This window comes from Typha angustifolia, chromosome 8, assembly GCF_048772165.1.
Source record: "Typha angustifolia cultivar Huaian chromosome 8, ASM4877216v1, whole genome shotgun sequence".
In the NCBI taxonomy this organism is placed as follows: domain Eukaryota; kingdom Viridiplantae; phylum Streptophyta; class Magnoliopsida; order Poales; family Typhaceae; genus Typha; species Typha angustifolia.
In genome coordinates, this window is record NC_133246.1 from 14518025 (window position 1) to 14533821 (window position 15797).

At 37.3% G+C, this 15797-nt stretch overlaps 2 protein-coding genes across 6 annotated transcripts; both read right to left on the reverse strand.

The window, feature by feature from the left end:
- Positions 1–1566: 1566 nt before the first annotated feature.
- LOC140766178 (uncharacterized) lies at positions 1567–5850 on the reverse strand. The gene is made up of 3 exons (XM_073105640.1): positions 4203–5850; positions 3178–3597; positions 1567–2915 (listed from the first exon to the last, which is right to left on the reverse strand). Exons 2-3 carry the CDS (start codon positions 3574–3576, stop codon positions 2130–2132), a joined length of 1185 nt encoding a protein of 394 aa, XP_072961741.1. The 5' UTR covers positions 3577–3597; positions 4203–5850; the 3' UTR covers positions 1567–2129.
- A 14-nt stretch (positions 5851–5864) lies between these two features.
- Positions 5865–14408, reverse strand: LOC140766177 ((6-4)DNA photolyase). 5 transcript variants are annotated; one of them, XR_012105299.1, is made up of 16 exons: positions 11887–14408; positions 11734–11805; positions 11569–11649; positions 11280–11450; positions 11128–11199; positions 10911–10997; positions 10712–10810; positions 10537–10620; positions 9224–9310; positions 9040–9111; positions 7915–8028; positions 7732–7819; positions 7563–7658; positions 6580–6808; positions 6105–6459; positions 5865–5963 (listed from the first exon to the last, which is right to left on the reverse strand). XR_012105299.1 is itself a non-coding variant. In XM_073105639.1 (14 exons), the coding sequence occupies exons 1-14, from the start codon at positions 12181–12183 to the stop codon at positions 6627–6629; spliced, it is 1602 nt and encodes a 533-aa protein (XP_072961740.1). In that variant the 5' UTR covers positions 12184–14408; the 3' UTR covers positions 5971–6626. The 5 variants fall into 5 exon arrangements, 1 of the variants encoding a protein (XP_072961740.1); XR_012105298.1 differs by having other exon boundaries at positions 6105–6462; XR_012105297.1 differs by having other exon boundaries at positions 6210–6808.
- Between the last annotated feature and the right edge of the window lie 1389 nt (positions 14409–15797).

Genomic DNA, 15797 nt, shown 5'->3' on the forward strand with positions numbered 1-15797 from the left:
ATAAACTTTTCATCCAATGAGAAGACAAATAAAGGACTAAAAAATAAATCATTGTTTCATGAGTAGCACTTGATAATTTGCTCATCATTCACATGAACAACACCAGTATTACTGACCTAGACAGCACTTCTTTTCCTTTCCTCCTCTCCTTTAATCTTCTACTTGTGGAGGCTCCTTTCTCAGTACAAGGACAAACAAAGAAGAATAGAGTTTTCTTTGTTTGATTGACTGTAGAAAGCCAGCAGTTTGCTCAGCAAAAGAGATCTTTCATTGGTTTAGCTGTTTACTTACTAGCATAGGAATACTGACTTACTATTGCAATTATTGTTACTAGAAACTTATATATTTGCTGGACTTGATATAAATACTGTTATTTCTAGATAATATCATGGAGAAATTGAACATATTGATCTTGCAATATTTATCTTTAAACACCTGAATTATCATCGTATTGTAAATAGGTTGCAGGAATTGGTATTAGAGCATCTTGTATTGCATCAGAATCAAGAGCAATAGTTTATTACAGTAAATGATATCAGAGGACCAAGAGAGCAAATATTGTGTCATATGATTCAAGATTGAATCTAAGCCCGTCCCGAACCTAACTACTTGACCTCAACTCAGGTCTACAAGACTCAAGGAAGAGAGTTTAAAAATTAAAGGTAACAATGTGTCTAGTATTCCAACTTTCAAAAGGAAAGGGTCTCTGCAGACTTGACTTCAAATTTCTAATTTTTCTCAATCATGCCTTATGCATGCTATTCTGCAAATTACTTCAATGATCTAATTACAACAAAAAATTTAAAAGCATATCCAAGGAAATGCTTCCAACACATGTTTACATCATAGTTCGATGGCTCCATCCTTATGCTCTTGCCGATACCAAATCAACTATACCTTATATGAAGAATAAAATCAAGAAATACCTACAGTTAGTAGTTGTAGTGAGAAGTAGCTTATAGAGTTTCTGGCAAGTGAAACTTTTTCACTTAAATCCATTCAAACACTCACATCAAAATATTCACTTGCAATTCCCTGGTGACATCCTTGGTTCCTCCCATGAAAATCAAGTACCGGATGCATAGCAGAATGAAATAGAAGCAAATAAATGAAATAAAAAGTACCAAACATTCATCATGTACTGGCTATGCTGTGACTTGTAAGAAACAGATGGAATTGTTGCCACATTGTTTGAAGTGCAAAACACGTGACAACCTCCAACATCATCACGGACCTATGGAAGCATGATTTGCAAGCCTCCAACATCGGCCCTGGAAAACGCATAAGAAGTATCAAATATGTCCAGGAAATCATACACTTTGAAGGTGCATACTCTATGACAAAAGGCAAAGTGGCCAAAGTTCAACCAGAACACAGAAACACATTCACAAAAATGCTCAAAATGCCCTTCTACAAGAGCAACCAATTTAAATAAAAAGCTCATAGAGGTTTCTCAAGCTAACAGATTCATCTGTCAGTCAGATCAAATGCAACAACTAAAACAACCAAACCAGCAACACCAACCCTCACCACCCCAAACCCCCCAAAAAATAAAAAAGGAAGAAGAAAATACATTGTTAAGCATCAAAATTAATGGTAATGAGACCTGCCAATTTCATTGACAAAGAAATTTCCCATGCTGCATAAAGCTCAGAATTTTTTTTGCAAATATGCATGACATGTTGCAGAACTTTTAGAAGACCAGACAACACTCTCAGATAAACTCACAGTGATTATTTAAGTACAAAAAGGAGCTTCCACTGTATACAAAAAATGTCCTAAGCTATAAAGGACCACAGAAAACTGTTTCATACAGATGATAATTGCAGTACCGAAAGACTTTATCAGATAAAGTTTCCGGTGCTTTGTATAGAATACCACTACATGCTACAACCAAACACAAGAAATTGTAGAAAGAATAGTTGCCACCAAATTCAGGCGAAAAGGATTTAAGATAGTATCTTTCAATCTTTTCCATGCCTTTAATCATTTTATGATACAAAATTTTTCCATGAAGCTTCACTCCTTTCAGAGCTAATACAGAATGAATAAAAAAAGAAATTGAAAGATATGCTAGCAAAAACACTACTCAGCAATAACTTAATGTCTTTTGGTTAGCTAAGAGGGACTTAAGAAGAAACTAAGTTCCTCAACTCCAATAAATGTTCATCATTTGAGATGTTTAGATTAAGCCGCAGATTTGTCATCAGTGCTTCTTGTTCCCAACTTATGGGCCCAGAAGAATATAAAGCCATCAATGTGGAACGATAGGCATGCAACTCTAGCAAATGAGTGTCTATTTTCAGCATCTCTTCATCTCTTCCTAACTCAGATGAAGTTTCAGCATCACTAGAATTACTACAAAAGTCTTGAGTTAAACCAGCTAGAGGGTAGCAGGGTGACATATAATGGCTATTTCTGGTGCTACAACTACCAACAGAGGATGAGGTACTCTCTGCATCACTAGGTCCCACATTTGATTCAATACGCTGATACTCAACATGTGCTACTCCCATTCCTGAGTCCATTTTAGAAAAGCCAGTTGTTTTGTTGTCTAAGGAAGCATGCATGTATTTTTCACCCAGCTTTGTGCATGGTGAAGCAACAGCATCTACCTTTATGGTTAAAAGTGGTGAATGCTCCACAATCAGCTCTTTGTGTCTTCCATCCCTTTCCATTGCTCGTGGCTTTTTAATAGCTTGACTGCATGCCTTAGCAGGAGGCAGTAGAATAGGTGCCTTCCTCTTCATGCCTACAGATGAACCTTGAAATGGTCCCTCAAAAACATTATGGTGTTTAGACCGAGGGTAGTTGTCCCTTGAGCAATTCCGCACACGTAACTTAGGCATCTCGGAACTGAAGTTCTCTACTTTTGACAGACTCCTAGATAGTCCACCAGCACATTTTCCAGAATCCTAGCAGTAAACAGAAAAACATTTTAGAAAGTATGGAGAAAGATACAATACAAACATTTATATCATGATACTAACACAATTTACATATTTACTATGACAATTCCAAACCTGATATTCTAGAGAGAGAGAGAGAGAGGCATTTGTAGTTAAACAATAAATTCAAGCTAAAAGCTGAACAATATGGGTGAATGTCCACGACAGATGCAATACACATGAAGTGCTGTAAACCAAAAAAAAAAAAAAAAAGATTAGATTGTGGTACCTTTGAAATCACAATCCATTTGTCATCTTGCCAAAGCTGTCGCAATCTAAGATAAGATGTCTGGGCTTTGAATTCCCTGGAGGACCCAAGAAGCCTAACAAAGTAATAATGTCCATCAATCACAGTTGACATTTCTGCAAGCTTCCACGAGCCATTGTCGAAAACCTCGAGGATGTCACCAGTGACCCAGTGTAGGGGGTATTCCACCGGGGGAGGACAGGGTCTAATTGCCTTTCTCGGCACTCTCTCCAAAGGTGCACATGTGTCTGGAGAACATTGAGCATATTTAACATAATGGGTGTGACCATTGCCTGAGACAATCTCAGCGGGCCTCCAAGAGCCTGAGGGCACCTCCTGTTGGTTAAATACCTCCACCTTGCTGCCCTTCTTGAATCTCATGATTGATGAGGAGTTTCAATTCTAATTATAACAATATAAGAATGAAGTCCAGATCAATACGAGGAACAGATAAATTAAATTCAAAATAATATTAAACATTTAAATTGAGCATCAAAATTATCAAGAACAGATCCAATACTATTATTAAAAAAATCCAAGATAATGATGGTAAAACCTTAGATCTCCAAACAGAAATTAAATCAGATCGCTCCAATAAAATCTGATATAGAAGTAGGTGAATGATGATTCATCGCGGCATTGATCAAAGTAAATAAACCAAGATCAACCATATATTTTACTCAGTTATCAGCACTTCGAAATTAAATAACTCAACCAACAGTTGACGCAACACTGCAAGATTACAAATTACGAACCTGCATCGATCAAAATCTCTAAATACAAAATCTTATTTTCCGACAATTATGTAAAGCGTAAATCCCTCGAGTACGAAAAGAAGGAGATAAAGAAAAGGAAATCAATATCTAGCTCAATAAAACGCATCGATCAACGATCAACAAACAAAATCTATCGACGCGACTCGAAGCCTAAAACAGATGACGAATACGATTACCAAATAGTAAGCAATTGCAAAAGAAAAAACTAACAAAAAGAAAGAGATTACTGACCTTTCGAGTAGAAAACAATGGAGAGAAGGATCGCCAAGGAGATCGAACGCGATGGTCTCTCTAATTCTCTTATGTCTCTCTACGAATTCTTCTCTCGCCTTCCGCTCTTGGCCAAAACTAAAGTTTGGGAATATGTGCAGAATAGGGTGAAATAATACTAAGTACGCTTTAATGAGTATATCTTTATATTTCCGGTCTTTTGCGTGCCTCTCAAGTCCACAAAATGTGGTGTCAATCGATCATAGCCGTTGGATTGGAACGGTATTCGCTAAGTTCGGGTTGTGTGATCTCATCAACGACTCAGATTCGGCTGGGAGAGATGGGGAAGGAATGGACGGTGCATGATGTGATCTTTGATTTTAGTTAAGGCGACGATTTCAAGTTGTAGCTTTGCGGTCACGTTTGTCTGCGCGAGAATGACTTGTTTAGGTGTGCCACTGGGGGGACGTTTGGTTTGGTTAGTTGGGCATCTAACTTTCCTCTTACTTGTGGTGCAGGAAAGATTAGATAGATAAAATAAGAGATAATTATACTAAGATCTACTGCTTATTTTTACATGCAAATACTTTTTTATTCACATTGACCCTCTGATGTATAAAACAAAAAATTATTTCTTAATAGTGTTAATCAAAATATCAAATGACTATTTCACCTCAATTTTGCTCTTTTTTTTCGTTAAAAAACAAAATAAAATGATCCTCAAAGGGCCTAGAATTAATCATGTGATACTCATATTATTTTTTAATAAAAAAAATCTAATGAATATCTAATAGAAAGTGTATTTCGAAGGGTTTTCATAATTAAGAGGTCAATGTATCGGGAAAAATAAAATAAGAAACAGTTTAAGGGGGTCAGGATATAATTATTCCCTAAAATAATGGCAGACCTCTCTAAGTGCAAATTTTGACATTGGCAGCGTTCCGCTAATTATTTTTAAAATTAAAATACAGTAATTCTTCACTAATCATATTAATATGTAAGTTTTTTTAAAATTAATTAGAGCTTGTAGACTAAATAAGTTGGCCATTACGAGGCTAATCCAGGACGCACTCTAAGCATCATGCAATGTCAAAAGAAATCTTTCACCTTAAGATAGCCAGCAAAAAGATATCACACAATAACAGGGCAAGCTATCTGCGGGCAATCTCTTTTGGAGTGTAATTTTAGCCTTCACGGGTTCTGCATGATCGAAATGAACGAAGATTCCATTGTGATAGTTTATAAGGTTTTAGATCCTTCTGCTTTTAGACATTAATCGGGATACAGGAAATGGCACTTTAGATGAAGGAGGCAAGAATTCAACGTTTTATTCTGTAATCAGCCATGACGGGAAGTTATTGTGTTCAGTCAAAAACAACCAGTCATGCTATCTATACTTTGTGACCCAAAAACCAAATTACTCGTCTACCTAAATAGAGAGTACATTAAGATGTCTGACTGGATATAATTCTGTTGTATTAAAATAGACTTAGTCCATCAATATTTTTCTATTGGACCCTTGAACTGCCGAACTCCGTGGAGACTCTTCCAACGACATATATATATATATATAGGCAAGCTCACAACAAAACAGTTTGACCATTTCAAAGTAGTGACTAATAGTCTTCTTTTTTTTTTTTTTCTAATTAAAGATATTGTCTTCAAAGAGAATGAGATTAATGTGCTTACCTCCAGGAGAACTAAAACCACTAGCTCGATGATGGATACTGGTTTTGACTAGGCCTCTAGTCTTAGGACATCCCGGTCTGTAATGGTTGTCATCTGAATAAGTAAGCAATATTCAAATATTCAGCATCAAGAGATTAGATTTAAGGACATCAACAATTAGCAAATCAGATGGCATTAAAAGATAGCCTCAATAGCTACAGAAGTATAGAATGTCAATAGTAGAGAAGTGTGTACTTATGCTAATCATAGCCTGTGATCTTCGTAGGCGATGAAAGTAGAGAAAATGTGTCATTGTTTCTTGGAGGATTCATTGTGGAATCCAAGTGGTGACACATATACCTTAAAGCAGCAACATTTCTGCCGGTTCTGAAAGAAGATTCTGACCACTGTTGATGAGTAGTTGATCCACTATAATTCCCATGCATTTGTTTATATGGGAATAGTTTGAGAACCATATTCCATTCACCTCTATCACACCTCTGCCAATGAATTCGGTTATGTTGCTCCAGAATTGTTTATGGAACTATTCCAAAATATATCTTCTGTCGGCTGAAGTTTAGGCAAGTAAGCTCCAATGCTTTCTGTTTGCCTTCTATACAGAAGAGAGAGGAAGACATCTCAATCTGTTCATCACTTGGACTACAAAAACCAGTTGGTTTTGGTGCTTGATGTCCAACACATTCAGCATACAAAATCTTAAAATCATTACCTATCAGGTTAACCTGACAATAAGCACCACTCCTTCATTGTCAAACATTACTTGATTGCTTTCCTTCTCTGTTTGATCTTTGACGGTGAAGAAGCCTGTGAGTTATCATCTTGTGACTTTCTTCGCAGGACATCTTTTTGACTTGCCACTTTGTTGCCAGAGATATTCGATGCATAACCTTCTGCCATCTTCTTCCTGCATTCCTTGCTTGCAGTCTCATGCGCAACCACTGGAACATTCAGAAAGAGGTAAATTTGCTAGAGGTGAGAGGCAAACGAATATGTTATAGGCAGCAACGTTTGCCAGTTTCTATGATTTTGCTGGGTTATACAGTGACATAAGCATGACCTCAGGACATGAAAACATAAACTGTTACAGTTATTACCATTACGAACTAACAGAGGATATAGTTATGTTCACTACAAACTGACCACGTTCATCAATCGGGTAGGTAGTTCAATTCCAAACACAGTATGCAAGTTCAGGGGATCCAGAGAAATTAAAATTATATGTGATGTCATCTAATATAGCTGATATACTAGTACAACAACTACTTGCATAAAAGTTCGGGATCAGTATCCCATCTCGATGCAGCATGTATAAACCACAGGCTGCTAACAAATATACAAAACCCAAAATTTAACATGGTACACACAAGTTCACATTTAGTTGGCATCAAGCAACTATTCAACTGCATCCAATAATTTTTGACCATATGGTCTACCAACATAACCATGTCTTGTTAGATGTTCAATAGCATGAGGATGAAACATGTAATTACTTAATCAAGTTCTTTTGTAAGTTACTAAGAGTGTTCAGCTACATTGCCACAGTAAAATTTTAGGAAGAAAAAATCTGCATGAGTATTATGTTACCTGGTTTTTGGTAATCAAGTTCTTTTGTAAGTTACTAAGTAAGAGTGTTCAGCTACATTGCCACATTAAAGTTTTAGGAAGAATAAACCTGCATAAGTATTATTTTACCTGGTTTTGGGTAATCCTTCCCAACTATGCACTTCGCTTTCTTTTGTACGCTCAAAGGTGCACTCCAAGGTTCATAGATATACTCCTTCGGCATATCTGCAAAACATGGTCACACAATGCTACAGAAACATTTAAAGAGCAGTTTGGTGTTAAAGTTAGGTTAAAGTACCTTTCAACACGGGAAGAAAATGTCTAATATAATTTCCATCAGGATCATACTTCTTTCCAAATGAGATCGGGGAGTATATTCGATAATACTATTTGGAAGGTGGCATCAGAAAGTCAGATCATTTTTTGTATAAGACGCAAAGTTGAGGATACCTATGAATTTAAAAGGACAATATCTGGTCACCTGATAAAAGAAGGATGAACAGGAGAGCCATAACCAATTACCATTGTTTATGGCCCAATCAGAATCTACCAGTAGTCTCTCAAAGACGTCACGCCCCTTCTCCCAGTGAATAAACTACCAAACAAAAGAAGAAAAAGCAGATAAATCTCTGTAAATGACAATGCCGTGTGGAATTCAACCTGGCAATCACACTACACCTCTCCTTAGTGCAGAATATTAAAAGATTAAGTCGTGAGCTTAGGATGTTCTTTCACTTGGACCATTTGATGATAGGCAGGGTGTCTAGGAACCTCAAAGAAATTTATTTAATACTCGAGTCATATCATAACTTACAGTAACGAAATAATTTGTAAAGTTCAATTGACCACAGACAAGAACAAGAGAGAGAAAAGTATCCCATAAATCTATGGGCCCCCACCCCTTCCTTTGCTAGTCATCCTGACATAACTAGTCAGAGATACATGGAAAATCATGTATGAGAAAAGTTACTATATGCCTATATATGTATGTGTAGTTTTCTTTATGGCAATTAAACAATATCACCAACTGCTGCATAAAGATATGGAAGTTAATAGAGAGTAAATAAAATAATAAGGCGTGCAAAAGCCATTAGAAAGGTGTTGTAAATTAAAAGTTATATTGGTGATGGGCTCATAGGCAGCTAGACCAAAATGCCTCAGACAGGACTTGTTAAAACTGTTTCTTGTCAAAAAGGTCTGTCAAGCAGTTCCTAGTCTGATGTTCTGGATCAGATTAAAACATTGCCCTAAAACATTTATGTCATTGTATGTTAAGCAATGCAGAGTTAATGCAGTAAAATGTTGTATAAAGTAACGTATTTCAACTCTCATCACCAGATAACCTAAGCTTTATAAGATCAATATGAGTCAATGTAGAGCAGAAATCTCACATCAGAAGACCACAAGAAAGGATAAACTGGAATCTCTGACTAATTGCAGTTTGATTTTGACCCATCAATGGATATCTAAATTCGAAAAAATACTAAGTGAAGGGTCTAGCATCAAGACATAGATATTAGGCCTGTAAGAATGATTTTTGTCTTAAATACAAATGCAAAAACAATTTCAACAGTACATAACATCTTAGTATTTTTAAGAATCCTACCAGATCACCACGTGTCAGAAAACATGCAACTGAATGACGTGCTAGATGATGAATCCATCCCCACTTCTTCAACTATAGTAAAAGAAAACATGAGTCAACCTTCAGTAAAGCTTATTGCCATAAGAAGATGAACTTACAAAAAGAAAAAAAGGCCTTGGGGGAGTGGAGGGGGTGGGTGATCAACCTGAATCATTATAGCATCAATCCAAGGATATCCTGTCTGACCTTCCCTCCAAGCTACAAGCAGTTCCTCATTATCCCCCCAAGGAATCTAGACGAGAGGTACACAGTTATCTCTTGCAAGAATAAATATCAGAAAGAACCATAACTTAAATATTAGCTTCAATCTCAAAAGCTATTCAATTTTTTAAGCATCTAAAGATGAAATAGGGAAACTAAAATTCAGCAAAAAATGAAAAACAGAACTAGATGAGAATGTGCAAATGCAAGTTTCATATGAGGATCTTGTTGCACTTTGGTAATAATGATTATTGCAACAATACTACTCAAGTAATAGTCCAGGCAACAAACTATAAAACTCATTCAAATTCCTTATTTTTCCGAATAATGGGATAATTTCTCAATTTTAAATTTACTTACAAAGATTAACCCCATACACAGAAATTGGTAGTGTCAGTACGATTACTGATCTTCAAATACCTAAATTTTATGTGTTTTTTCAGTTCTGGAATTACTCTTACCACCTAAGCTCTCATTTTCTGCTATTTATGGGAACATAACATTATTGGAATTCAACATGTAACGTAACATTATTGGAATTCTGGAATTACCTATTCACTGAGGCTGTTAAGAAACAGTCTGATAATAAAATTATCTCCTAGTTTTAAGAAGTTCGCAGAAATTTAAGAATTTGAAGGATAAGAAATATATTGTAAGTTGACAAATATGATGACGGAAATCATATGAATATAAAGAATGAAAGGAGAGTTCAACAATTATGAGATGGGTAGGGAACGTATTTTTTATATAAAAAATCCATTTTAATACTGATAGTGAAAAAAAAAAAGATGCACTGAAATTTCTATTTTAAACACCTTCCAAATTCTGTGTTTCTGAGTGAAACAATACAAGCCCCAACCTTAGAATGGAAAATTTTGTGTTTGTGTGTGAAACAATACAAGCCCCAACCTTAGAGTGAATTTAAGGAGAAGAGAGGAAAAAAGGAGAGGGTTCGGTGAAAAATTGTATTACTTGATTTTGAAAGAGGGGTCTTAGTCTTATTTATACAAAACCATCATGTATCTAAATAAATGAATATAATATAACTCTAATTGTGAGCTATTTCTATCATATTACCATACTATTATCATGCTTCTATTTAGCATAAATGAAAAATGCTAAGAAGCTGACATTAAGGAATATTAGAAAGGTGTGACAGATGTCAAAAATCTATGCACAGTTTGCTACTTGCTCTGAAATATATAAGATCATCTAATGATTTTTCCAATGGACAAATATGCATAGCACCTTGCATACCTGCTTGCATATTTTGTTTCCTATCATACGATCAAAATTGGGAGTTCCAAAGGCCACCGTGTAAAAGAATTCCCGCCACAGTAACTAAATAAGATTTTAGATGTCCACAAGTCAAAAAAAAAAAAAAAAAATTCTGTAAGTGCAAGTAACTAGTATCAGCTAATGCATAAGATACCTGCCCAACTAGTGAGACTGGAGGGGAAGTATGGCTTCCAACACTGTTGTAGATATCATGAAGGCAATGGTAGAAGTGCCTTGAAGAAAGACAACCGAACTGAAAATGCAAGATATGATCATCTTTTTCAACCATTTGCTTAGGAACAGAATAGAAGGAACGGAAGAACCTGTTTTACAACAGTACCGGCAAGACTCACCTTCAAATATGGTGATAAGACTGTTGTTGCTGGTTTTAGGAAGGCAGAGGGATCACCTTTTGGTTTCTCAAATTTTGCTACCCACTCCTGCAAGATCCAAAAGTACGACAGGATAGTAATAATAGAGCCATGAAAGAATTCATACAACCTACTTAGGAAGGGAATAGATACAGCTGGGAAGGAGATGAGCTAATACGGAAAAGGAAACATATCATACCTTATCCTTGAGAGATTCCTTCAATCTCCTTAATGCTTCCGACTCACCCCCTCTGAAGGGAGAGAACTCTTCCTACAATACCTAGCCCTCATAATTATCTAAGACAAAATCATGAAGTCACTGCTCCAACATTACAGATGGGTACTACATACCTGACTGATATCTCCATATCCAAGTTCTTGGATCGCCGGCACAGTCAGCAATTCATACTCCCCTGTATCTCCAACAGTAGGAAGCTCAGAGTATGTCACAGAAATTGGTGGTGGGGGCTTCCCCGTGAGTGCTACAAATGATTGATATGTCAAAGGTGGTCGTCCCCCATTCTGCATGCACATAAACAGAAAAAAAAGAAGAAGATGAAAAGTCACTATCTAGCGCAAAAAATTGTAAAAAGCTCATGGCGCAATGAAGTTAAATAATGATCATTACACTTATCCTGACCTTTTCTATGATATCTGTGGGGTTGAAGAGAGTGTGGCTAACTGGAGAAAACACCTTGATTCCACATGCTGAGGCAAAATCCTAAGACAACAATAAAAAGCTTGATTTTTATCATAAATCCTAGAAATTTTGATCTTTTTCTCCAACCACTCGGGTGCTACTTACCGTGACTTGCTTATCACGGGCTAGTGAGTACGGCTCGCTATCAAATTCGAAGCAGAGACTCTTAATATTCCACTACAAGTTTAAATGAGGCATTTATTACAATTCTAGCTTCCATGCACAAAAAGTACACTAAAATGGCACCCAAAGGTTTACATCCTTCAAGACGCGACACAGGAGGGTGGCCGGGTCGCCTCGGAGGAGCAGAAGGCGAGAGCCGAGTCGGCGAAGGCTGGAATCGAGATCGGCAAGACTATCAAGGAGGAACCGGATTCGGTTGATACCGGATCGGGCGGATCCCGGCGAGAAGGCGGTCGGATCCGGGTCTAGGTACCAGGGATCGAGCACGAACACCGGGAAGAGGTGCTTGCACCCGCGGCGAGCGTGGTCTAGCGCCGGGTTGTCGTGGATCCGAAGCCCCTTACGGAACCATATCATCGCATTCGAATCCATTAGGAATTGAGAGAAGATTAAAGGTTTCAGGGGAGGATCGATGGGGATTGATCACTAGGGTTTCGTATGGAGTGGGAGTCGTTCCTTCTTTCCCGCGATAATGGAGAAGGGGGGCAGTTGGTACTTGGATAGTGCGCGAGATGGCCGAGAGAGGACTGATGGTAATCGGACGGTAGGTATTTAAAAGTGTAGGACAACGGTAACGAGGGGTTCATCAGTGACCACGCTCTTGCCTTTCTTTATTCCACGTGGCTTCAGAGGAACCGTTCTTGGTTTATGGAATTCAAGTCTATATCAGTTCTAGTTATTTTAGTTTAGCCAAATTTGATGATATAGACCAGTTAACAGAGTATTTAACATTTGAGAAGTGGCTTTCCTAACTGCAGACTATGCTCCCAGTCCTAGTTCTTTCACTTTCTTCTCCTCTGCCATCAAGAGAAATTGCAAAGACCTTTTCTTTTCAATACAAGAAACAAAGAGAATAAAGGATGATAGTTACAAAAGCAATAGAGAATCTTTACGGCTTGTTGGTAACAAAAGGAAAGTCACAGGATTGGGAAGCACTCCTTGTTATTTTGTAAACAATCCAGGATGGACTCTGTGGATGGTATCTTTTCAAACCATGGTGTGACACTTCCGTTTAAAATCAGGGTCATGAAAATGAAAACGGGTGTGAAAAAGAAGCATCAGATGACGAGGTATGCAGCATGCAGCTAGAGACAGATATTAGAGACTAGAATTATTTGGATGTTCCACCAACCACCAAAGAAAATAAAAACATATTCAAAGCTTGGTAAGTGAAAAAAGAAACTAAACATAAGAGCCAAATTGATTGCGATGTTGCCAAATGCGTGCTGATCTTTGTGCAGTGAAGTGTTGGCCACCATCCCTCTGCCTTCTTACCATCATACCAGAATTGCAGCTCTATTTTATTTGTTGGACTTCAGATAACCAGGAAGCAAGACAAGTGCAAATGTCAGATGCTCTTCAGACTCTGCTCATATAAAAGACTGTACACATGTCTATTTTCCAATATTCGGACTAATAACAATTTCATTTGCAAGACATTCATGTAACATGTCCTACTGCCTGCCTGTATGAACAGCATTTTCAATTTGTCTGCACCACCTAAACTCCATGACCAATCTCCACAACCAAGGTTGTACTTTGTATGCAAGTTTCATTCACAAGCTCTAGAGTTAAGACATTTAATACCCATACTGTGGTTATGCTTAGACAATCGGATCATTCTACACCCAACAAAATAAAATCTGGTGCAATGTAACCCAGATATGTAATGGAATTGTGTAATAAGAAATAGTGTGATAGGTAAGCCCCGAATAAATATTAGGAACATATGACCCTACAAGGCAGGAAGACAGGTCGGCTTCTCAGTTAATAAACAGTTTCCTCTAAAGATGGCACAAGGCCTCTTTGACCATCCGAGGAGTAAAATTCAAACTATATTTCCTAGATAATATAAGATGCTTTTAACAGTATCCTTTTTCTCCTTTACAATGGCAAGTTGAATGCGTTGATTGATAAAACATGCAGAATTTGTGCTCAAAGATATCAGCCAGGATAGTAGAAAAAAGAAGAAAGAATAACATATAGTGCACCTATCATCAAGATGATGCAACTTCAAAATGGTCGGATCTGATGCTCATATCTGAAATTTTGAGCTGGTAAAACATATTCTGCGACCTGATGGATCTTCTTTCATGCCCTTAGGAGGTGGGGTTTCACATTTATCTGCCAAAGACTACCCAGTATGTATGATGACTTTTCTGGTGGTATCAGAAGTAGTGTAGTAGTAATTGCTAAAACTTTTTCCCTCTTTTAATAAAAAATAATTCTTACTCGCAGCACCATGCATGATATAAAGGGCATCCAAGATGGTACAGAGTCAAACAGAACATCAGGCTGTATACTCTGCTGTAAAAAATATTGATAGTGCAGCAATTGCTTTTGAAAAAAGAGAGCATTGTAGATCATGCTAAATGGAGCTGAGTAACGGGTATTACTCAAAGGAATTGTATGTACCAAAAGAAAAGGAAGACGCTACCATGTTCTCTTATGGCAGAGATCAATATTCTGGTCCTTTATAGAGTTGTATCCATACTTCTTTCAAATTCCTATCATACCACTTGAAACACACAGGTATCCATTCCGCTCCAACTCTGAAGAAGTTTAACTAGCATACTCATCCACCCTCTGGTTCTTCATTCTGGTTACAATAGGATCATCTTATTCATCAATACAATTTCAATAAGAAAGAAATAAAATAAGAGTCTTATGGCATGAAAAGATGATTAAGGCCATGATTCCTACAGCATGAAAAGATATATCGCTCATAATTTGGAAAGTAAAACCAAAACGGAATTAACAAACCAAAACATTAACTTTCATAAAAGTGTGGCAACCATAAAGGTCAAATAATATCAAAAGAACAAGAGTCTTTAAACATTAGAAGGAAAAAAGATCGAAATAAGTTAAGTCTATCATATTTCTTACTGCAAGAGATGTTTGACCATTAGTAATTGCAAATGCTACATACCAACTCGATTCCATGACATGACCAAACAGTTTCGTACCACACCCAGCTGCTGCGAAGGACGAAATTACAAGCAAATGTTGAACAGTTCACAAGTTCTTAACTTATGTAGGGTGTTCCTCAGATTCAAATTATCAAAGGTGAATAAATGAAACAAAAAAAAGAAGAAGAAGATACAAATCAAAATACAATATAAGATCATATTGATTCCAGATTCAAAGCAGAGGCGCACTAAAGCAATCAATTGGTTCCTTCCTAGAGATTCAAATGAGATATAGACCTACGAAACGTATACAAATGAGAAGAAACGAACTCCATACCGGGATTGGAGAAGAGCCAAAGGAGGACAGCGCAAAAGATGAGGACGAGGGGGATGAAGTGGACGGCGTTCTCGGACACCCGCCCGCGAAACGCAATCTTCTTCCCGATCTCGGATTGGGGATCGAACGTGGGGAGGCAATCCATCTCCACCGACGACCTCGAGATTCCCGTCTTGGTCGTCGCCGCCGCCGGGAAGTGCTCGTCCAACACGCGCGTGGAGCTCGATGACCTGTGCATATCGTCGGAGATGAGGAGAGAGACGAGACGAGAGGACGATGACTTCGATCTCTCTATGGAATACAGAAGAATGAGAGGCGGGGTTGTTTCTTAGGGGCTTCTTCGTTCGCGGGGTTTGGTAGCGCGCCGGTTTGGACCAAAGAAGTGGGCTATAGAGAGACTATCTTGGAAGCCAGCCGCTCGAGTTCGGCTCGTTCCCAATTCGGCTCTATATGGATAAGCATTTTGGTCAACTGTTGGATTAAATCAATGTAACTAAAATTTCAACTAAAAATACTCCTATAATATGAGATTTATTTTAAATAATAGCTTAGAAAATGTTTTTTGCATGGGAAAATGCTTCTATGCCTTCACAGAGTCCTTGGAAACACTACTGATGCTATAATATTACATTAACAATTTAGTTTAAATAATAATCACTGTATTTTTATATACGTATTATATATATATTTTTATCTCAACTAATATTTATTTCTCATATAATATATATTTTTTACTCGGA